The sequence below is a fragment of the Cajanus cajan genome, chromosome 2 (assembly GCF_000230855.2).
Source record: "Cajanus cajan strain Asha chromosome 2, NIPB_CcT2T_4, whole genome shotgun sequence".
NCBI classification, from domain to species: domain Eukaryota; kingdom Viridiplantae; phylum Streptophyta; class Magnoliopsida; order Fabales; family Fabaceae; genus Cajanus; species Cajanus cajan.
This window is the reverse complement of record NC_138518.1, coordinates 74815325-74837386: the sequence shown is the minus strand read 5'-3', so window position 1 is coordinate 74837386 and position 22062 is coordinate 74815325. Positions and strand designations below refer to the sequence as shown.

The 22062-nt window shown below is 30.6% G+C and overlaps 3 protein-coding genes across 6 annotated transcripts; all 3 read left to right on the top strand.

Moving 5' to 3' along the window:
• Window positions 1-503: 503 nt before the first annotated feature.
• LOC109799416 (Insulinase (Peptidase family M16) protein) lies at window positions 504-11385 on the top strand. Of its 3 annotated transcripts, none has more exons than XM_020359970.3 (22): window positions 504-662; window positions 948-1306; window positions 1399-1645; window positions 1732-1857; window positions 2137-2274; window positions 2360-2494; window positions 2603-2860; window positions 2968-3105; window positions 3211-3280; window positions 3388-3601; window positions 4680-4785; window positions 6385-6618; window positions 7537-7701; window positions 7782-7931; window positions 8016-8107; window positions 8429-8510; window positions 9445-9528; window positions 9613-9729; window positions 9813-9923; window positions 10170-10250; window positions 10739-10933; window positions 11024-11385. In XM_020359970.3, exons 2-22 carry the CDS (start codon window positions 1095-1097, stop codon window positions 11120-11122), a joined length of 3054 nt encoding a protein of 1017 aa, XP_020215559.1. In that variant the 5' UTR covers window positions 504-662; window positions 948-1094; the 3' UTR covers window positions 11123-11385. The 3 variants fall into 3 exon arrangements, with proteins under 3 accessions (XP_020215559.1, XP_082925183.1, XP_020215558.1); XM_083069057.1 differs by having other exon boundaries at window positions 9442-9528; window positions 9613-9733; window positions 9817-9923; XM_020359969.3 differs by having other exon boundaries at window positions 505-662; window positions 9442-9528.
• Window positions 11386-13769: 2384 nt separating this feature from the next.
• Window positions 13770-14595, top strand: LOC109799638 (large ribosomal subunit protein eL31). Its single transcript, XM_020360237.3, has 3 exons — window positions 13770-13910; window positions 13997-14089; window positions 14183-14595. The coding sequence occupies exons 2-3, from the start codon at window positions 14007-14009 to the stop codon at window positions 14460-14462; spliced, it is 363 nt and encodes a 120-aa protein (XP_020215826.1). The 5' UTR covers window positions 13770-13910; window positions 13997-14006; the 3' UTR covers window positions 14463-14595.
• A 3494-nt stretch (window positions 14596-18089) lies between these two features.
• Window positions 18090-20718, top strand: LOC109799553 (histone-lysine N-methyltransferase). Of its 2 annotated transcripts, none has more exons than XM_083069056.1 (7): window positions 18090-18324; window positions 18437-18498; window positions 18593-18676; window positions 19300-19354; window positions 19564-19699; window positions 20063-20113; window positions 20203-20718. In XM_083069056.1, the coding sequence occupies exons 1-7, from the start codon at window positions 18231-18233 to the stop codon at window positions 20237-20239; spliced, it is 519 nt and encodes a 172-aa protein (XP_082925182.1). In that variant the 5' UTR covers window positions 18090-18230; the 3' UTR covers window positions 20240-20718. The 2 variants fall into 2 exon arrangements, with proteins under 2 accessions (XP_082925182.1, XP_082925181.1); XM_083069055.1 differs by having other exon boundaries at window positions 18097-18324; window positions 20198-20718.
• The last annotated feature ends 1344 nt before the right edge of the window (window positions 20719-22062 follow it).

The following is a 22062-nucleotide window of genomic DNA, read 5'->3' as shown; positions in this document are numbered from 1 at the left end:
CATTCATTTTTCCTTAATCTAAACAACCTCACTTTCCACTCACTTTCCCTTCAAATTCCTCCTTTTCCACTCCTCCTTTTCCATCCTCAAATCCAAACAAAGCCTTAAAGAGCTATGGTTATATTTTTAAAACAATATAAAAAAACTTATTAAATTATATTTTTTATTTAACCGTATAATTTTAAGTTTATTAAATAATTATTGTTATAATTTAAATTATTGAGTTATTAAAATTATTATTTTGTATTTTAATATTTATAAAAATAAAAAAAATAACTTTAATTTATATATATATATATATATATATATATATATATATATATATCTTTGATGTAAATAAAATGTAGTAGGATGGATACCAAAGCGTAGCCGAGAAAAATCTGTATCTTAAAATGTACTCAATTAAAATAAATTTTTTCCGTCAAAATGGATCAAGGTTGCCCAGATTCCAAGAGTGGAGATTTAATTTATTTGTGGTGCCTACTTGTTTGCGATCCATAAATTCTCTTTCAAGTTTAGTGGATGGCTCATTTGATTCACTAGTCTTTGAGTATCATACATATAAAGCAGCGATTCCCCCTAGAGTTGCCAAAATGAACTACAGTATTTTTGACCAGCTAAATTCAGAAAAAGTATTTACCAACTAGCACGTTACTATTTTGGTAAGTCAATTCTGGGTGTTCTAACTCTATTCTCACACACATATGATATATGTACCATGCACGCGAAGTGGTGTTTACATTGAGGACCTGAATTTCATTTTAAATCCAAAGTAGATTTTTGTTTTCATCAAAGCTGGCTTAGAGTAAATACTTAACAAACATTTAATTACTTTAAGCTCTCGAGATTTAATTATCAAATTCACAGTATGAATAAAAGTAAATTAAAAATAAAAATTAATAATGAATTAATGTCTAACATGATTTAATATATTTGTTTTAACGAAGTTGGAGGTGGTTTTGAAAAGAAAAGGAAGGAAGGAAAGACACGCAGAGTGGTAGTAACGTCAGTGGCACTGGTTGTCAAGTGGCGCAGAATATCTGACAGTGCGAGGGTTGAATTTGAATCGGGGGAGAGAAACCGAAACAAGAAGAATGGAATTACTTCCGGCGACTGCACCTCCGATCTCGAAGAAGAAACAAGGCTTCCGATCGCTGAAGCTCGTGAACGCCGACATGGACCAGCTCCTCTCGGACCAACCCATAGGCGTCGACTACGGCACACTCCACAATGGCCTCCGCTACTACGTCCGCTGCAATTCCAAGCCTCGCATGCGAGCCGCTCTCGCTCTCGCCGTCAAGGCTGGGTAACGAATAACCTAACCTATTTCTCCATTTATGTATATTCCCTAAATTATCGATCAATGCTGAATCGCTGATTGTCAAATCGCTTCGGCAGATCAGTTCTCGAGGAAGAGGACGAACGCGGAGTTGCTCACATTGTTGAGCACCTTGCCTTCAGTGCCACCAGGAGATACACCAATCACGACATCATCAAGTTCCTCGAGAGCATCGGAGCCGAATTCGGCGCTTGCCAGAACGCCGTCACCTCCGCCGACGACACCGTTTACGAGCTCTTGGTTCCGGTCGACAAGCCAGAGCTCCTGTCCCAGGCCATTTCGGTTTTGGCCGAGTTCAGTTCAGAGGTCTCAACTCCGCGCAATTCTATTATGCTCTGTTTGGACCACTCTAGGGTATTATAGCTGTTGGATTGTGCTCTGTGTTTGTGTAGATTCGTGTGTCGAAGGATGACTTGGAGAAGGAGAGAGGAGCTGTCATGGAAGAGTACAGGGGAAGCAGAAACGCCACGGGGAGGCTACAGGATGCTCATTGGATATTGATGATGGAAGGTTCAAAGGTGCCTGTAAAATGGTTTTAGTTAATTTAAGTAAAATGGTTAGAATAGAATAGAGCATTTGATTTTATTTTTTTTAAGAGTTAATCATCCATACATTGTCGGTGTAAAAAAATACTGGCAACCAATCATATCTTCTAAATTATTTTATTTAGTGACATGACACTATTAAAAGATATGATTGGTTGTCGGTGTAAAAAACTTTACACTGACAGTGTATAGATGATTAACTCTTTTTTTAATCAATTGATGTCATTTCATAAAGTGTTTTATGGATTGCAGTATGCTGAGAGGTTGCCTATTGGACTTGAGAGAGTGATTCGGACTGTTTCTGCGGAGACTGTGAGGCGTTTTTACCAGAAGTGGTACCATTTATGCAACATGGCAGTAATAGCAGTTGGAGATTTTTCTGATACGCAGGTGCTTTGGTTGTTTATCTATAACTATAATCTATAACTGTGTTGTATGGTCGTGCTTTCTGTAACCACTCTCCGTACGATTGCAGGGTGTAGTTGAGTTAATAAAGACTCATTTTGGCCAGAAAATTCCGGATCCTGATCCTCCACTTATACCAACATTCCAGGTTCCATCGCACGATGAGCCACGATTTTCGTGTTTTGTTGAATCTGAAGCTGCTGGGGTAAGTAAGTAACGAATCATTAACTTCTAGTGCAAGTTTCAGGATTTTTGTTTGTAATTTCATGTTGCTTGGGGAGTAACACTTTACTTTGGGTTTTTCTAATAACAGTCTGCAGTGATGATTAGTTATAAGATGCCAGTGGATGAGCTTAAAACAGTAAAAGACTACCGTAATTTACTTGCAGAATCCATGTTCCTTTATGCCTTAAACCAGAGGTTCTTTAAAATAGCACGTAGAAATGATCCACCCTATTTCTCCTGTTCTGCTGCTGCTGATGTTCTAGTCCGCCCATTAAAGGCCAATATAATGTCTTCATCTTGTAAAAGAAAAGGAACTATTGAGGCCCTAGAATCAATGTTAATAGAGGTATTTTTTTCATCTTGAACTTAGTTGCATTTTCTTCACCTTTCTCTCTTCCCATTTTCCTTCTTTCTCCCCCTTTTATTTTGAGATTTATGAAAGCTATATTTTAGGTTGCAAGGGTGAGGCTTCATGGCTTTTCAGAGCGTGAAATATCTGTAGTTCGCGCCCTACTGATGTCAGAGATTGAATCTGCCTATTTGGAGCGAGATCAAATTCAATCTACCAGCTTGAGAGATGAATATTTACAAGTATATTATATATATATATATATGAATTTTTTTCCTTTTCACATTAAAATGGCTTATAGCAAACTATGGGTGATTTTGGAGATAATGTTTTCTTTGTTCATGCAGCATTTTCTCCACAATGAACCTGTTGTTGGGATTGAGTATGAGGCTCAACTCCAAAAGACTCTTCTACCACGTGAGTTGATATATCATCTCCTTTTGTCTTCTAATATCAAATTTCTGGATAAATCTAGTTTGGGAGGCCTTATAATTGAGCTTATATTAGTTATTTATACCCATTAGATATATCGACGTCAGAGGTCTCTAAGTGTTCTGAGAAATTAAGGACATCATGTAGCTGTGTCATAAAGACTATTGAGCCCCAATCATTTGCTGTGCTTGATGATCTGAAAAATGTTGTTAATAAAGTCAATCTTCTTGAGGAAGAGGGTAGAATCTCTTCTTGGGACGATGAACATGTTCCAGAAGAAATTGTCACTACAAAGCCAAATATGGGGTGAGTTTGATTTGAACTTGAATATCTTTCTCTATTTTGTACGTTACATTTTCATTTGCCAATGTAGTTACTTGCTCCCTGATTTCTAGCCCAGCCCATATAATCACATGTGCATATATCCTTGTTGTTAATTCATATAATCAAGTTTCTCCTCTGCTGTTTTTAAGTAGCTCCCAGGTAGGTGTTTTAGGCAGACTTTGCAACTTTATCCTAATACGAAAGAGTGGTTGGCAATGACATGTTTCTTCCTGTTCTTCCATTGAGCTAGCATTTTCTGTTTTAGTTGTTATCAAAAGATCATACTAATATGTAAAGCATTAAGCTTTGATGGTTCCTTTTATCTCCTCTTGCTTGGATTCATTTAGAGAAATTAAAGGAAGTTTGTTTTCCTTGATAATTGTCTTAGTTATTTGGCCATACTTTTCCTTCATTTAATGGTCGCTGCCTGTAGGGTCAAAATAACAAAAATTCCTAAAGAATTTCAGAATGATTAGCGAAAAGTGAAAATGCTCCCTTACTTTGTTTTCCAAGTAGGACTCAGTTGTTTATGCCTTTACGTATTTTTGTTTAATTTGTTGTTAAGGCCTTGTTTGGATAAATATCTGTACGTACCTATGGGTGAAAAAAAGAGAGAGAGAGAAAAATGAAATAAGTTCTCTCAAAAGCTAAAATTAATTTATATATTAATTAAAATCAACTTTTGGAAAAGCTGCTATGAAAGAAATTCTAGAAATTAATTTATACATGAGCTAATTTTAACTTATGGGAAATTTTTTTTTTCTTTCATTTTTTCATATTTTTTTCCTCCAAGTGCTTATGTAAAAGTTTATCCAAACAAGGTCTAAGCCATGTTTCATTTAAATCTTGATTTTTCGAAGCAGTAATAGCCAATATCATCTGTTCAACCCGCTGATAGCTTGGTACTTCATATGTAATGAAGGGTTTTATTATACCAGTTATTAAACTATTATATGGATCAAATTTCTGTCTTTACGATGTTCTGGATGTGACCTCTTCTTTACATTTATGTTTGGGAAATCACATTCTGATCTAATTACCTGCCCTGTCTTCAAATTAGGCATATTGTGCAGGAATTGGAATATTCAAATATTGGAGCTACTGAACTGATTCTGTCAAATGGCATGCGTATCTGCTATAAGCGTACAGACTTTCTTGATGACCAGGTTCCAATCATCATAGGCATTGCTTATCAAATTTATCATGGTTCATAGTTCTTACATATTTCTTGAATAAACATTGACTGACTTATGACTTGTCTATCTCTCTGGCTGCATTATTGATTGACAACTTGCTTTGAATTTTGTTAAGTTATATAGTATGATCACTAATAGAGTATAATTAAGACATTTAAACCTTGGGTTTTTCAGTGACAGATCTATCCAACACAAATCACAAAAAATTCGAAGCAATAAACCTAAAACTGGAAGAAAAAAATGTATTTGATTGGAGTAATTTTAGTTTTGTAATTTGAAATTTTCCAAACCAAATTAAAAATTTATATACATAATTGAATGAGTGTGTGCACAATAAAATTCAAACCAAAACTGAAAAGAAATGAAGACTGATTTTTTTTATTGGGTTGGATTAGTTTTTTGTTTCCTATTTTGAAAATTGATCTAGTCCAAATCAAACTGAATTTATAAGCTGAAAGGCCTTTGACCCATGTATATAGGAGAAAAGAGAAAGAGAAAGATGGACCTAACAGTATCAAAGGCCTGTAGTATGAGAGAAGGAGAGGAGAAAAAAGGGGCAAGGACAAAAATTTGATGAGAGAAGTGAAGAAGTGGAGGAATTGGTTGAAAGAGAGAGGGAAATGCATAACAGAATGGATATCTGACAAGAGCAAATTGAGGGAAGAGAATTGGAGAATGGGAAATGTAATGACAAGGAAAATTGGTTGGGGGAAAGGGTGGAATGTGAGGAAGCATAGGAACATTTTGGGTGGTCAAGGTGACCCTTGCCTAGGGAGGATTTAGCACTACATACTTTCTTAATTGAGTTATATTTTTTGGTTTTTACCTGGTTTATTCTCTGATTTTGGGCTGTATTCTTTGGTTTATCAGAGATTTTTAAATGTTGTAAGCATGGTTATCAATCTCGAGTGAGTGATAACTCGTAACAATTACCAAGTTTATGAGATTGGTTAGCCTCACCTATAATGTAAACTTGTTCTTGAGCAATCTCGTCTCCTTTCTTGCTTAAAGCAAAAATTGGTCTTTTTTTAGTTTTTTATTTATTATTTTAAGAACTTGTGTCTTGTGTGAAATTTTGCATGATTTGCTAATTGCTACTATACATTGCTACTTTAATATTATAATTTTCTATTTTACTTTAATATGGAGTTGAAATGTTGAGTTATTATGTTATTTATAAGTATACCTCAACGAGATTACGTAAATTTTCCTGATTGACAACCTTGGTTGTAAGGAGATGAGCTCCATTCCTTGAAGCAGAATATTATCCCAAAATTTGGTTTCTATTATATACACAATTGCATCTGTGTGTGTGCATGAAACAGTAAAGGAAAGGAAGTAATTTAGACTGGAAAATAAAAAAATTGGAGCTCATTATGCTGCTTGTACTACAAGAGAGATGAGTTTCCTGTTTTTCACTAACTCAATTGAAATTAGCATGCACATGCATTTATTATAAAGCATCAGCTGATACTCATACTCCCATGAGTGGTGTTTCATTATTAATGGTGATGTTAGAATTTTATCACAAATAATTATCAGTTCTAATCTACAGATGTGTCTTAACAGGTTATCTTCACAGGGTATTCATATGGGGGCTTGTCTGAACTCCCAGAGAGTGAGTACTTCTCTTGTTCAATGGGACCAACCATCGCTGGGGAAATTGGTGTGTTTGGTTATAGACCATCTGTTCTAATGGATATGCTTGCTGGCAAGAGAGCTGAAGTCGGTACCAAGATTGGTGCATATATGAGAACTTTTTATGGTGATTGTTCACCTTCAGACCTAGAAACTGCTTTGCAGGTATATTTGATATGATTAGCAAACTTATGTGGTTCCTTTAATTATTTGATCACAAATTACAGTAGTGTGTAGTTGCTCACACAACCAAGTGAGCACATAAAAAACCATTATTAAATTATATATCTGCTTGTTTATGTTTTAAAGCAGGAAGCAAGTATTTTTACTTTTAAGTTATATATTAGTAATCTTGTTCTGCAAGCCTAATAATATTTCTCTTCTTTTTTTCATCCATTTATTGTGTGGACTGGACATCATGTATATTTTTTGGATTTAACTTCAATATACCAATACCTTTTTTCAAGTTAAGTTAATTATGTGTTAAACATTTTCAAAGAAAACATTTTCTAAAATTAAAAGTAAACACATTTTTGTGTTTATTTTCTACTTTCTTTGAAAATGAAAATAGAAAATGGTGAAACCAAACAGGCCCTTGGGCAAGTATGTTTATATATTGGGGTAAATTAGTGATTTCTCACTTAACAAGTACCCACATACCCTAGTACTTCCCTATCTATAAGCAGGTAGAGAAAAAATCTGTTCACTTCTCCTGCAGATACCCATTTGAAACCCAAATATGACCTGCAATGGTTTTTACCTGCTGCACTGAGCCACTGAGTATCTGTGGGTGCAATTTTTTTTCCCCATCCCTAGTTAGAGCTGATTAATTAGGTAAATAGGGGATAAGGATGGAAGGTGCATTCAAACAATTAGAAGATTTTTAAATGGGAAACCTCGGGAGGGAAAATTCTTTCTCCTTGCTTTGATAATTTTCAATCAAGAAATATAATATTTCATTTCTTTTCACTGTTTTCTATTCTGTATGTATAATACATAAACACATCAATTCCACTATTTTAAATTATGCATATATTCTTTCTATCTATTCTGATGTTATTTATTTATTACTTTATTTTTCAGCTTGTCTATCAGCTGTTTGTAACAAATTTAACACCAGGAGAAGAAGATGTCAAAATAGTGATGCAAATGGCTGAAGAAGCAGTTTCTGCTCAAGATAGGGATCCGTATACTGCTTTTACAAACCGTGTAAAGGAGCTTAACTATGGAAACTCTTATTTTTTCCGGGTATGACAATTTTCTAATATCAGTTAAATCATTGACTGAATGATCTACTTTTAACTTTCAACATATTGTTTGTTTTGCAGCCTATTAGGAAAAGTGACCTACAAAAGGTTGATCCACGGAAAGCTTGTGAATTCTTCAGCAAATGTTTCAAAGATCCATCAACTTTTACTGTTGTGATTGTTGGGAACATTGATCCCACTATCGCAATGCCCTTGATATTGCAGTACCTAGTGAGTATGAATCCATTAAACAAAAGCCAGGAGACCTTCAATAGTTGAATTATTCTACAAACCAATTGATTTGTTTCCATGCAGGGTGGAATACCGAAACCTCCTGAACCTATTATGCATTTTAACCGTGATGAACTGAAAGGATTGCCTTTCACTTTTCCAACAGCAATCCATAGGTACATCAATGCACTGTATTCACAAACAGAAGGTGTTATGATAGTTGTTGTGTAGTGTTGTACCAAAAGGAGAAGATGTGAACATTTTGTTAGGCTCTCAAATGAACTGTACTATGATTTTTCAAAAGAAAAAAAGACCAGACCATGCTTAGGCGTCATCTTTAGGAATAGACTGTATTCTCATTTCTCTATTGCATCTTTTTTTTTGACAACCTGGATGTTTCAAACTTCGTTCAATAGTATCTATTGTGCATGGATGCTGATACACTTTTGAAGGATTCAGTGGATACATCTTCTAAATAAACCATACTGTGCTTGTAGGGAAGTGGTTCGGAGTCCCATGGTAGAAGCACAGTGTTTAGTGCAGATATGCTTTCCTGTGGAGCTGAAGAATGGGACCACGGTGTGTAATCTTTTTTCCCTAGTTCCTGAATTTATATAACATAAATAAATATAAAAACCTGTATATGTGAATCTCAAATAATGTTGGGATATTAGCTAAAAGTTTGGCCTTTTCCCCCTATCAGGGCTATTTTTTTTTTTAAATTCCCAAAAATGGGTAATTTTAAAATAAAATTCCCAAAATAGAGGTACTTTGTGTTTCTAAAACATGACTTTTGAAATGAAAATCGTGTTTCAGAAACTCAACTACTGCCCTCTTTAAAAATAAAAAGAAAAACATGGAAGTCGTGTTCTAAAACAACTTTTTTTCAAAAAAAAAACGAAAAAATTATTTTAACATAAAACAAAATAATAATAAAATAAAGGGGCAAAGTCTCAATCTTAAACATGACTTGCCATTTTTCAAATTAAAAAATAATAATAATAATAATAATAATAATAATAATAATAAGGAATGGCTTGCTTGGCAATCACGACTACTATTTGAAAAGAAGAAAAAAAAATAAAGTAAAAGTCGTGTATGTGAAATACGACTTATCCATTTCAGGAATCTGTTTAAATTTTACCCATTTTCAGAATTTTCTAAAAAAATTACCCGTGGCTTGTAAAAAGCCCTGAAATTTGCTAAAAAGCTTTTTTTGTTGAAAAATAAGTTGTTTTCGAATCATGCATCTGAATCTTTTTAGCTTATGATTATTTCCCTATAGTTTTTCCCCCTAAAAAATGTTATTTCCAAATTACCCTCAAATTTCCCAACAGCTTTATACTCTTTTTAATTTACTATGTAAAAAAAAAAAAATTGTTGCATCCAAAACGAAGTTATCTTAAAATAGCTTTCAGCAAACTTACTCAAAGAAAAACTAATTTTCACAGCTATCCCAAATACGATCTATAATCTGTTTTTGGTCCTGTTTCCAATTGGGGCTATTTAGCAGGTGGAAGAGATTCACTTCGTTGGGTTCTTGAGCAAGCTTCTTGAAACAAAAATAATGCAGGTTCTCCGTTTCAAGCATGGGCAGGTGTATATGCGTTACTATCTTTTTCCTTTAGTTGTCATATATATTATATTCTAGTATTTCTAAGGTTTTACCTCCGTGCACCAGATATACTCTGTAGGTGTTTCGGTATTTCTTGGTGGTAACAAACCCTCTAGAATAGGTGACGTTCGTGGAGACATCAGCATAAATTTCTCTTGTGATCCAGATATATCTTCCAAGCTGGCAAGTCTCCTTCATATGTAAAATAAGTGAACTTCTCACAATACATTACTCGGTGAAAATTGCTGCTTGTAACTCATTTACAGGTAGATCTTGCTTTGGATGAAATGTTACGTCTTCAAGAGGAAGGGCCTTCAGAACAGGATGTTTCAACCATGCTTGAAATTGAGCAACGAGCTCATGAGAATGGACTGCAGGTTAATTTGGTTTTGAAGCTTGTCTTATTAGCATCCTTTACTACGCAGTCAATGGAACAAATAGATACACCTAGATATACGAATCCTTATGTCCCCCATGCCAACTGTAAACAATGATAAAAGTTACAAGCTTCTCTATCTCACATATCTCTTATATCCACAAAAGCATTCAGATTCGTGGATTAATGGGATGGAAGTAACATTACTCTCTCAATTTTCTTTTTCTTATTTGCACGTATCTTTCAGGAAAATTATTACTGGCTGGATAGGATTTTGCACAGCTATCAATCAAGAGTCTATTCTGGTGATGTTGGCACTTCTTTTGAGGTTAGTGACTATTACAGTCTTTTGTTTTTGTATTTTTCCATTTCAATAAATTGAGATGGCATCTGTCATGAGGATTACTATTTGCATTTTGAATTTCCTCAAACTATCAGAAAGGAATTAATTATAACGTCTAGTTCCAGTACTGTTGTATTATGGCCATTGTTTAGTTTGAAAACAAGTTTAGCATGAATATATGTAAAATATCTCTCTCTTTTAATCGATTTTGATTCTGAAAATTGAATGTGACATTGAGATGTTTCTTGAAAGTTATGATCTAAAAGTAAATAATCACTCCCCCTTTTCATAATCTTATTACAATATCAAAATTTTACCATAGATCCTGACATCAGCTGCATTTGTTTTTAATTGAATGATGATCTGTTTGTTTTGTATGTTGCAAATTATGATGATTGCATGGGATATGAAATCATATTACTCATTTTCATATAAATGAAATGTTATTAATTGTGCAATTATCTCTGCTGTAGATTCAAGATGAAGGGCGATCGAAAGTTAGATCATCCCTTACACCGTCGACTGCACAGTTGGCACTAAAAAGAATATTGCCTTTTCCCTGCAAAAATAAGTATACTGTTGTGATTCTAATGCCAAAGGCTTCTCCTTTTAAATTGCTGAAATCAGTATTCCAATCTGCTCGAACTAACTATGGCAGAGAAGCAAAGGTCAGTTATATACAGGCCTCTCGTAGGTAGATAGATATACATGCCTTTATGTATGGGAAACAGACATTACATTACATTTTTTTGTGACAGATTTTGGCAGGAGTCGCTGGCGTGGCAGTTTTGGCATTTAGTTTGTGGAGACATGCCCAAAATAATAGCAGACATTTGCTTGGCAGAGCCGCTAATTAAAATTTAGTTTTCCAACATGCGTGATTCTTTATTTTTACCAAAGTCACAAAACGTACATAACATTGTAAGATTAGATGATGTAAAATATTGATTAGTTTATAGTTATAGGAGGCAAATTAGGTGTTTACGTGGCCCCAATGAAGGCCTGAATGAAACGTATGTACATCGATTTGTGATGCTGAGAATTGTATCGTGCAACTTCACTTGCTTCTTTACAAAAGGAATACAGGAAACGGGATGGTGGTGCGACATTGTTTCCATTACTCAGGTTATTTTTCTAATCATTCAGAAAATAGTAATTGTGGTAGACACAGTCCTGGACAAATCCGCAGAATAAGAGGGTTGGTGATTCAAGGCACGTTGGAGGTGCTGCATCTGTGTGCCTTTTATTATTATTTACCTTACAAGTGTGGAGGGAACAGCCGAAATACATTTTCTCTTCGTATAGACTTCGATAGTATTAATTATGTAAAAAAAAAAATAGTGTTTTAAACTCATTAAATTTTTGAAAACTTATTTGTGTTTAGAAATAATGTTTTAATAGTGAATTTAGAAAAATTAATTTTTTCTAAGACAGTAAATCATGTGTGCATTTATAATAATGGATTCAATACAAATGAGTATAAACTCATAAATATGCATCCACACATAACTATACTGTAAATATAGATATGCTTTTTTAAATATAAAAAATGTGAGTAGTGTTTAGAAATTTATATTTTAGATTTATAATTATTTTAATCAATATGATTATATTTCTTATAATTAATATTATGATATTATTTTAATAAATATTATAATTAATTATTATAATATAAAATGTATAAATAGTTTGTCAAAATATCATTAAATATCAACACAATTTTTTTTTATCAATAATTCAGACTAATTGTATAAATATTTTCTTAAATCTTTTTTTTGTTTTTTGCATCTTTTAAGGAGAAATATGTAAATATGATTTCAAATTTCGGTCGTGTTTTAGTCTGTCTTTTTCGGTTTTTCTTTAAAAGTATAAATTCTTTCAATTAACTTTTATATAAATTGCTTATGGTCTTTTTTTTTTTATTAAAATGTTTACTTTTACTTTGAGTTCTATTAAACTGTTATTCACATAACTTCGTTTTAGGGAAAAAAAAGAGTTTAATATGCTAGAAAAATAAAAATTTGTTCTGCCTACATACCTAATTATAAGACTCTTTTAACTAAATCATACTCTTTAAGAAAATTAGTTAATTTAGTTGAGAGTATTAAATTTGTCAATAATTTAAATTACTTTTTCAAAATTTATTTAATCATTTTTCACTTAATTGATTAATATTTGAAAAAAAAAAAGTTACATATATGTGTGTATTTATCTCCTTCAATCCAAATAAGAGAAAAAGTTTTTATCCAATAAATTTTAAGCACTTATTATCATTTTTTCTAAAAGAATTAATTAATTAAGGGTATCTAGAGAACATGTAATTAATGATAATTAAATGACTATCTTATAAAAAAAAAAGGGACAAATAAAAAAGTGAAAATAGGCTTGTATACAGGGACAAAGGTAGTAATAATTTACTAACTCCAAAAACCTAAATATAAAAAGAGCTAAAGTATTAGCACTAATGATATAAAATAATTTTATACCGTTGTCTAATTACAAACTATCATTTATTATAAATTTGTTGACTTATATAATAATTATCTTAAAAATCATATGAAATGGTGATTTTTATCAATTAATAATACATCACCATTAAACCCTAATAAGATTTATAGAAGATCAAATACTCAATTATAAAATGTTTTTAGTATATAGACCTAATTAATTTTTTTAAAATAATTTAAGGACTTATCTTAGAATAGTTATTTTAAAAAAAAGTTTGATCAAATTTTATCTTAAAAATGCACAATAGTTATTCATAAAAGTCAGGACTCAATTATAAATGCTTTTAGTATATAGACCTAATTAACAATTTTCAAATAATTTAAGGACTTATTGATACAGACAAAAAGAAAAAGAAAAAAGGGTTTGGTCAACTTTTATCTTACAATGCACAATAGTTATTCACCTATTATTTTATAATACTTATTCTTATAAATCACCTACTTTATTGTAACTTTTTATTTTTTTTTATTTTTCATTTTTCTTTTAATGAAAATGGAGGCAACCAAAAGTGTTCTACAAGAAAGTGAGATTGGTTCGAATAACTTAACTTATTTTTTCAACGAAAAAGAAAAATACACGAAATACCTACTTTATACTAGTAATTTTTAATAAAAATAGAATTTTAAAAATAAAATAAAACCTAAAAATTAAAACAGGAAATATAATGAACTTTTTAGAAGTTAAATAATTAGCCATTCAGTTAACATAAAAAAATATATAATAGTATATCACATTAGAATCTTGCAAATTAGCATGCCATTTATAAATATTTTTAATTAAAATAACCTACCCCTTTAAGTTGAAAAAATACAACATTTTAACTTATAAGCATACTAAAATTTAAATTATTTGTATATATAGTTAATAATTAAGTATCTGTCTCTCAATTACATAAATGGTTTCTTTAACTTTTAAATCTATAAAAAATTTGGCAATTAGAAAAATAAAAAAATAAAAAAACAACTGCAAATTTTTTTTTTCTCAACTAGAAAAAGGCTTGATGCCTGTAAAGTGTAAACCCATTACGGTGTGGCGGCCCATTAGGGTTTAAGGATATATTTGAACACTCTTCTCTTTATTTTGATCTTCTGCCTCCGTCTCTTCCTCTCTGCATCGCTGCGTTTTCCGAATCTGAAGGTATGTTTTCTTCTCCCTTCGTTTCCAATAGAAGAAGCTCTAAGTATTTGTAATGAAACTAAATTGTGAGTATCTTATGTACATAGGTAAGTAACAATGGTGGAAAAGGCCAAGGGAAGAAAAGAAGAGGTGGTTACTCGGGAATACACCATCAACCTCCACAAACGTTTACATGGCTGGTAATCTCCTTTTCCCCTTCTCCACAACTCTTTTTTTCAAACCTATTTAGGTCTGCGGAAGCTGTCATAATCAAATCATTCTGCAATAAACAGCACATTCAAGAAGAAGGCTCCTAAAGCGATTAAGGAGATAAGGAAGTTTGCTCAGAAAGCGATGGGGACGAACGATGTGAGAGTGGACGTGAAGCTGAACAAGTTTGTGTGGAGCCAGGGGATCCGGAGTGTCCCAAGGAGAATTAGGGTTCGCGTTGCTCGCAAGAGGAACGATGACGAGGATGCGAAAGAGGAGCTATACTCCCTCGTTACAGTCGTCGAAATCCCCAAGGAGGAGATCAAAGGTTTGGGCACCAAGGTTATTGATGACGAGGATTGATTCATATATATCTGTTGGTTATAGTTGATTAATGCGGATTTTACATTTATCTTCTATTTTCTTCAGACATTGCTGATATGTAGTTTCATAATTATCAATTATTTTCATCTGTTTTGTTGGCTTTTAGCATCAACATATTTGAGTTTAGACCCTCTCTTTCCCTTGTTTTCTTGTTGCGGGGATAATGAAAAAACAAATTCTGTTCTAAGAACAGTGGGGTGGATATTAACAAAATTCTTGGTCAGAAAGGAATGAGAGTGGGTTGAGCATCGAGACTTGAGGTACCCAATCGTTTGCTATTACCTTTCTACCAGGTGAAGGAAAACTTAGAAACAGTTGAAATTAGTCTATAATGAATATATAGGTACATTTTATCTTAGGATGCCAAAATTTTGTCTATTCTTGTAAGACTATAATATGGGTAGTTAGGGTTGAGTGCTCTCTTTCCGATAGAGGAAAGTGCTGAGAGGTCTCTTTTCCTTTGGAAAGATATTGGAAGACTCATGAATTATCATATGCAATTCTTTCTTCCTGTCAAATAAGAACTCAAAATTGGTGAATATGTATAGTCCTTCCAGGAAGTCTGTTGAATTTTGGTTCAGAAATGAATTTTTATTGGAACTGACAGGTCCTTAAACTTTTTGGTTGTCTAAGTCGTCAATATATGGAAGTGCTATTGACTTTAAAAACAAAAAACTAATTGATGCGATGAATTGTGGATCATTAGATATGATAGTTTCGTTAGTATTCCTTGCAACTTGGTGAAGCAGTAGCTGCGGTGTTGACGAGTGCAACTCCGTTCTCACTGTGCCTGCAAACCCAATTTCCCTTTATCTCCTCAAGTCATAGAGCAATATTCCGCAATTAATGTTTGAACATTGTGCTTTATTCATGGCATTCCTTCCCGTAACTCATTACGGTACACAAGTAACACAACTTAGATTATTAAGGTTAAACTTTTAACAGCCACCCATATGTACAGTTAGATTGTGCGGAAAAGGGGAAATACTATTCAATATGAGACCAGTCTGACAAAAACTGTTATTTCAAAACCTGGATTTTTTTTTTGGATAGAAAATACCAGTAATAACAACTTTATTTTATTTTAATTTAAGAGAAAATGACACGACTTGCAAAATAAATTTTAAAATTTTAAAATTCTCATTTTTTCTCCCTTTGAAACAAGGAGCAGATTATTGTTATTATTATTATTATTTAATTAGTAAAATAGCTTCATCGCCTATTCCTACCAATAATCTCTGTAACAATGAGTGAGTATATTTTGAAAGTTTTGATTAAGATTTGTACAAATTATAATTTCGTAAAAAGTTTAATAATTAAGCTCAATATAATATTCTTATAATTATTACATTTTATTAAGCAAAGTTTGTGAAACAATTGCTTGTTGAAATATATTATTTTTGCTTTTATTTATAAAACTCAATTTAAAATAATCATCTGTTCTTTCATATAGATCTAATTTACAATATTTGATGTATTATTTTTTAAATTGAAATATCTTTACTTAAAACATGTTATCTTAATTTTATAGAATATATTAATTATAATTTTTTTTAAAGATATGCATTCTAAGGTTAGAAAAAAGTAAATATTAATTATGACAAATAAATAATACAGGATATATACTCTAATTAATTAAGAAAAAGATTAGTAGTAATTACCACAGAAAAGTAGTACGAAAGTAATTTTGAAAAAAAATTAAAAAAAAAGAAGAAAACTTTATTGTCATTAATTCAATTAATTACTTTTTTAATTTTAATAAATTAGATAATATAAGTAAAAAAAAATCCATGTTTAAATTGAATTGGTAAAAGTCAGTCAAAGAACCATTAAAAATGGATCAGGAATCATAAAAAAAATGGTTTAATCAAAGAATATTTTTTAAATATTATTTTATTTTTCTTAAAAAAATTTAATTTGAAACAATTATCATTTTCTTTATTATTTTCAATATAAATGTTATTATTAATAAATAATTGTGTATATTGTTAAAATTAAGATTAAACTATTATAATATATTCGATTTGCATGCTAATATATCCTTTAAATGCTAGGAACACTTAAAACTATTATGATATTATTTTTAATATTATTTTACATATTATTGAATTATTATAATTATTTTATTAATTTTAGTTCGATCATAGAATTATTAAATCTTGAAATAGTGTTTTAATTTGCTCAAAAACTAGTTGGATTTTAAAAGTAATGAATATTTTAACTATTATCATTAATGTGAAATTTTATTCGATAAAGTACACACTATATCCCTCTAATCAGCCCTTATTGTGTCGATAAAATTTTAATTTAATTTAAAATTATGATTTTGTAACTTAATTTTTAAATATACATATAATAATTCTAATTTTATTTAATTCTTCCTTAAAAAATTATTTAATTCTAAATTTGAGATATTATTTTTTGTGATGATAGACTTTAGTATTACTAACTCGAATAGAATTCTTTCATAAAAAAACAAAAATAAAATAAAAATAAAAGAACACGTGATTTTTATTATATATAATAAAAAATAAAGGAAAAAAAAAGGTTACTGAGAACTCTGGAAAATGAAAATATTTAATTATAATCATTAAATTATATATTTAATTATATGCTAAATGTCTTGCGTAATCTTTAATTAAAAAAAAAGGAACAACTAAATCAATCTAGTAGTGAAAAGAAGTATGCATCAAATTACAGATTTGAATATTATAACTATCATTGTAATTTTTAATATAAAAAAAGAGAAAGAATTGCCTAAGACTTATAATTAAATATGCAATATAAAACTATAAATTTTAATAATCAGTTTTATCTTATTTCTCACAGTTAAGAATTTTTACATGATACACCTCTTATTATGAGTGAGAAAAAACGAAAATATTTTTCCTTTTAAGAATATAAGGACTAGAAATTTATAAGTAAAAAATTATAAATTTAGATAACACAATTTTAAATTAGTTATCATAATTAAAAATCATATAATTACTTTAAAATCACTAAAATTATCTCAATCATTTAAATATAATTTTATAATTTATAAAAACATTTATTAGTTTTGATAACAATAACAAAGTATTTTTCAGTTAACTCAAATTTTATTATTTTTATTTTTTAAAAAGAGTATTTGAAGGCATTACATGGATGCCTTTTTTATTTACTTTATATTTTAGTCTTTATCAAATAAAATAGATATTTTATTAATGTGGTAAATATTTTTAATTTTTGTGATAGTAAAAGAGATGGTATCTCAAAAATAGATGTTGTAAGTGAAAGTAAAAAAATGAGACACAAGTGAATAATTTAATTTAGAACAATTATAGTAAAATAAATTTAATATATAAGATATAAAATTAAATATATTTGTCACGTCAATATGAAAAAAAATATATATATTATAGAGAAATTAATAAATAAAAAAACTAAAATAATTATAAAAGAAACCTACAAATATAAAAACTAAAAAACCTATCTAACTATAGGAATAGAAAAATAAATATTAAAAGTTACAAAGTTTACTTTAAATTATAAAATTAAAAATAAAATAAATGAAACTATATAGAATAAAAAATATATATCTTAACCGTGTAAGACGTATAAAAAAAGCGTAGGAGGTGGAAGTGAAAGTAATCATAAAATGAAGGAAAAATAAATAAAAATGTGGGAGCAGAGCAGGAGAATCGTTCAATAACAAGATTTTGATAGAGACGGTTTCAAATCGGCGAAAGAGAAAAGGAAGCAGAAGCAATGAAGAAGCTCGCAAGGAAGTTGCGGAATTCGGAAGATGAAAACCTCTCTCTTCCGATTCACGACGGCGATTCTCGTCCCTTGGACTCTCAAGGTACGATCTTCCTCAACTATTCTCGATTACATCTAAAAAAATATTTCATTTTGTTTCTTAAATTCGAATTGGGTGTCATCTAATTAATGAAGACTTAGATTTTTATGCACAGAGCAAGAAGAACTGGTTCGTTCCTTAGAAAGGAGTCAAGCTCAACAGAGTCGCTTATGGAGGGTACACACTTTTTTACTTGTTACACATTATTTCATTCAATTCTCTAACCTATTGGAATCATGCTAACTTCAATTTTTTTGTTTTTGTTATGTAGACGGTATTTGCAACTCTATTCTTCTGTTATATTGTCTTTCTTTTGTACTCCATTTTCCACCAGGCTTCATCACCCTGGGAACTGGTATGTTCAACAGTTTTTGCTATATTATGCACTGAACTTTATCATGTTGTGAATTGGTGTCCGCTAGAAGAATCGATGAAAATAAAAACTAGTATATGTTTAGATATACTTCTCTACTTCTAGATGAAAAAAATAGGAAAGTAAAATGAAATACTTTAGCTTATGCATTTGTAAAAGCCCTCTCATTTCATCTTCTTTAAATAAATAAAAAAATTAACTTATGCATAAGTTAGTTTTAGTTTATGGAAAAAGGTTATTTCATTTTTCTTTATATTTTTTTCTCCTAAAAGTGTTTATGGAGAAGTTTATCCAAACAAATCTTTAGATAATTTATATTGAAGGAGGTTTTTTATCTTGTAACAAATGGTCTCGCTAGGTTTCATTGCATGTGATATGAGATTGTAAGCATTCTGTTCATGCAATTCTTTTATTTTGTTACCAGAATGTGATTTTTGTGGGATTTTACAAGTATTCTAGTTTCTGTTGTGAGTTGTAAAAATTGAACCCCTTCTCCTGATTATGTTAAAATTTGACTTATGTGGAAAGGCTCTGCGTTTTACTCTTTTCCAGATTTTTAACATCAAAATATTTTTAGCTAATTTTCTTTGCTCTTTGATAAACAGCGATACCATGCTTATTTCATGGAGGAGATCTACTCGTGGATGATTATATCTGCAGGTTTACTTCTCTTGTCAAGACTCTTTGCTCTTTCCTTGATTCTCATTGTATTATCATTTTGTCAGAGTTGTGGATATTAGTGCTTTTATATTATTTGCTTTCATTATCTGCGTGTATTAATTTGCAACTGACTATGAGATATGATATATGTCATCCACATATTATTTGGACCATGGCTGTAAACTTTTTTCATTGAATAACTTCTACAGATTGGGTGGCTGTTTTAGCATGCTCATTTGCCATCATAGGACTGCTTCATGAGTCAATGCTTCGCACGAGATGGATCAAGTACTCATGGTACACTGGCGTTATTCTGGCAATTTTCTGGTTATATTACATGTTGAGGTAAAGTTACTGGATAGCCACTGATTGGTGCCATTTTATATGCACCCTAATGGATTCTGCATATTGATAAATTTACAAAAGTGAAAGGAAATATATTTTATATTACAAAACTATGGGCATTGGTATTCAGTATGTATTTTCAGTTTGGATATTCTAGCTACATGAATCAAGAGGCTCTACTATTGGGCCCAAATAAAGCAGAAAAAAGAAGAAAAAAAAGAGGCTTGTACACATTCTACTCAAGTAATAGTAGTATGGAACACAAATAAATTGTTTACAACTGCTTCACACACACTCTTCAGTTATGTTTTCTGCCATCTGCTCATCGTTTACTGTTAAATAATATAACGAGTTTTTTGGTAGGTTGCCAAAGTTTCGTTGGGATGTTCTCTGGCTACCATTTGGTCCTCTTAGGTAGGCCATGCTTTGTTCCTATATGATTTGTTTTGTTTTGTGAGCATTAACTAAATAGTGCATTGCTTCTTTACTATGCTGCAGTGCAGCTGCGATCTGCCTCTATGTGGATCATTTACTAACTGAGTCATCAGAAGAGGTAAGAAAGCTTCGTGGATACATGTATTCCTACAAAGCAAGCTAGAATGATGTTATGCCTACGTGATGAAGGAATGCACCAAAAAAGCGTGTTGGAGCAGAATGACGCGAAAAAGTATCAACTATTTTCAGTATATCATATGGATTGACCATAATATCCTTATCAGCCGACAGGACGGAAAGGAGATTATTTCTTTTGTGGATTCAGTTTACTCTTTTTTCGGATTTCCTTTGGTTAGATAAAAGCAGTTGATGAAGATGAGAACAGTAACCAGATTAGAGACCAGCTAATAGGAGTTAAGGTGACATTTGGAGGTAATGTCATTTGTTTTTGTGACAAGGAGTTAGTAACAGTTTTAGATCCTGTATTTGAAAATAGTTTAGCTTTACTGGTTAACTGAGTAAATCACTTCTGTGTCAATGTTTTGATGATAGTTTTAGCATTTGCTTTTGGAAAATTGCGTTGAGATATGTGTTTTATTGTGTTCCGTATTTCCAAGGATCAAATAGCTATACAATGCGGTTATTTATTCCTTCGTAGATCATTCCAAGTCGATTTTGGAATAGGGCATGAAAGCGAAAAAATCTTAACTAGGCTGCCCAAAGTTCCGTGTTTTTATCTGTCTTCTTGTTTTTCCATCGGAAACTTCTTGTCCGTAATTACAGGCCATGAATAATTATTTATTGTTTTAGATATGTTTTTAATTTCTATAAAATTGATGATTTTGATTTTAGTTTCTCTAAAATATTTTTTTTGTTTTTCATTATTTTAAAATTTATAAACATTATTTTTTATCCTTATAAAATATTAAATTTTGATTTTAATCCTTATAAAATATTTTTCTTTAATTTTCACCTCTTTAAAATTTAAACTAATTATTTTTAATCTCTAATAATCATTTTAAGGTAGATAAATAACATTTATTTTAAGGACCTATAAATTTTTTTTAGAAGTATTAAACTTAAGATAATACTTAACTTTTTAATAAATAAAAAGTGGTTAAAAATAATTACATAAAAATAAAAATTAAAAATAATAATTTTAATTTTATAACAATAAAAAATAAAGAGAAAAATAAAATTTGTTAATTTTATAGATACTAAAAATATATTTAAATTTTATTTATTGTTACAATTATACAATGTTATCTTTCCCCCAATGATTGCATTTTCTGTTAACCAATTGTTAAATCGAAGTTACTATTTATTGGCTTATTATTAACCACAAAACGAATCGAGTAATTATAAATATAAATACCTTCTCTTCCATCTGATTTCCATCCTATTTTTTTATATTTATTTTCCTTTCTCATCATAACACATCACAATTATTATTATTTTACTATTATTATTTTCTTCTCTTTCACTCATCCATTTCAATTCATCCTACATACGATAGACGTCTACATTTACACAAATGAATTAGTCGATTAATCTTTCTATTCTACATGTTACATCAGTGGAGGGTATTTTTATCACTTGGGGAAGATAAAACTCCCCAGATCTGTGATAAAAGGATGATTTGAGATCGAAATTTAATGGTTTTTCCAGCATTATTGTCTTTGATTGGTTGTGTTAATTAATATATAATTAATTTTATTAACTTGTTTTTTATAAAAAAAATTGCAAGCGAACTTATTTTACTAATTTATAATATTTTTCGGATATTGTTTAAAATAGCAGGAGCTTACAACTTTTCCCATTTTTAAGCGCCCTCAGTATTTTATATAATTCTATCTTTATACTAGTTTTTATGTTTTTTAATTATTACACTACTTTTCTTCGAAAAAAAATATTACACTAATTTTATT

Coding starts and splice junctions, on each gene's coding strand:
- LOC109799416 (XM_083069057.1), top strand. CDS start 1,095: ATGGAATTACTTCCGGCGACTGCACCTCCGATCTCGAAGAAGAAACAA. Junction 6,619..7,536: donor ACCTAGAAACTGCTTTGCAG/GTATATTTGATA, acceptor TTTATTTTTCAG/CTTGTCTATCAGCTGTTTGT. Junction 9,924..10,169: donor CTCATGAGAATGGACTGCAG/GTTAATTTGGTT, acceptor CGTATCTTTCAG/GAAAATTATTACTGGCTGGA.
- LOC109799638 (XM_020360237.3), top strand. CDS start 14,007: ATGGTGGAAAAGGCCAAGGGAAGAAAAGAAGAGGTGGTTACTCGGGAA. Junction 14,090..14,182: donor CACAAACGTTTACATGGCTG/GTAATCTCCTTT, acceptor TGCAATAAACAG/CACATTCAAGAAGAAGGCTC.
- LOC109799553 (XM_083069055.1), top strand. CDS start 18,231: ATGAAGAAGCTCGCAAGGAAGTTGCGGAATTCGGAAGATGAAAACCTC. Junction 18,325..18,436: donor TCGTCCCTTGGACTCTCAAG/GTACGATCTTCC, acceptor TTTTATGCACAG/AGCAAGAAGAACTGGTTCGT. Junction 19,700..20,062: donor TGGTTATATTACATGTTGAG/GTAAAGTTACTG, acceptor GTTTTTTGGTAG/GTTGCCAAAGTTTCGTTGGG.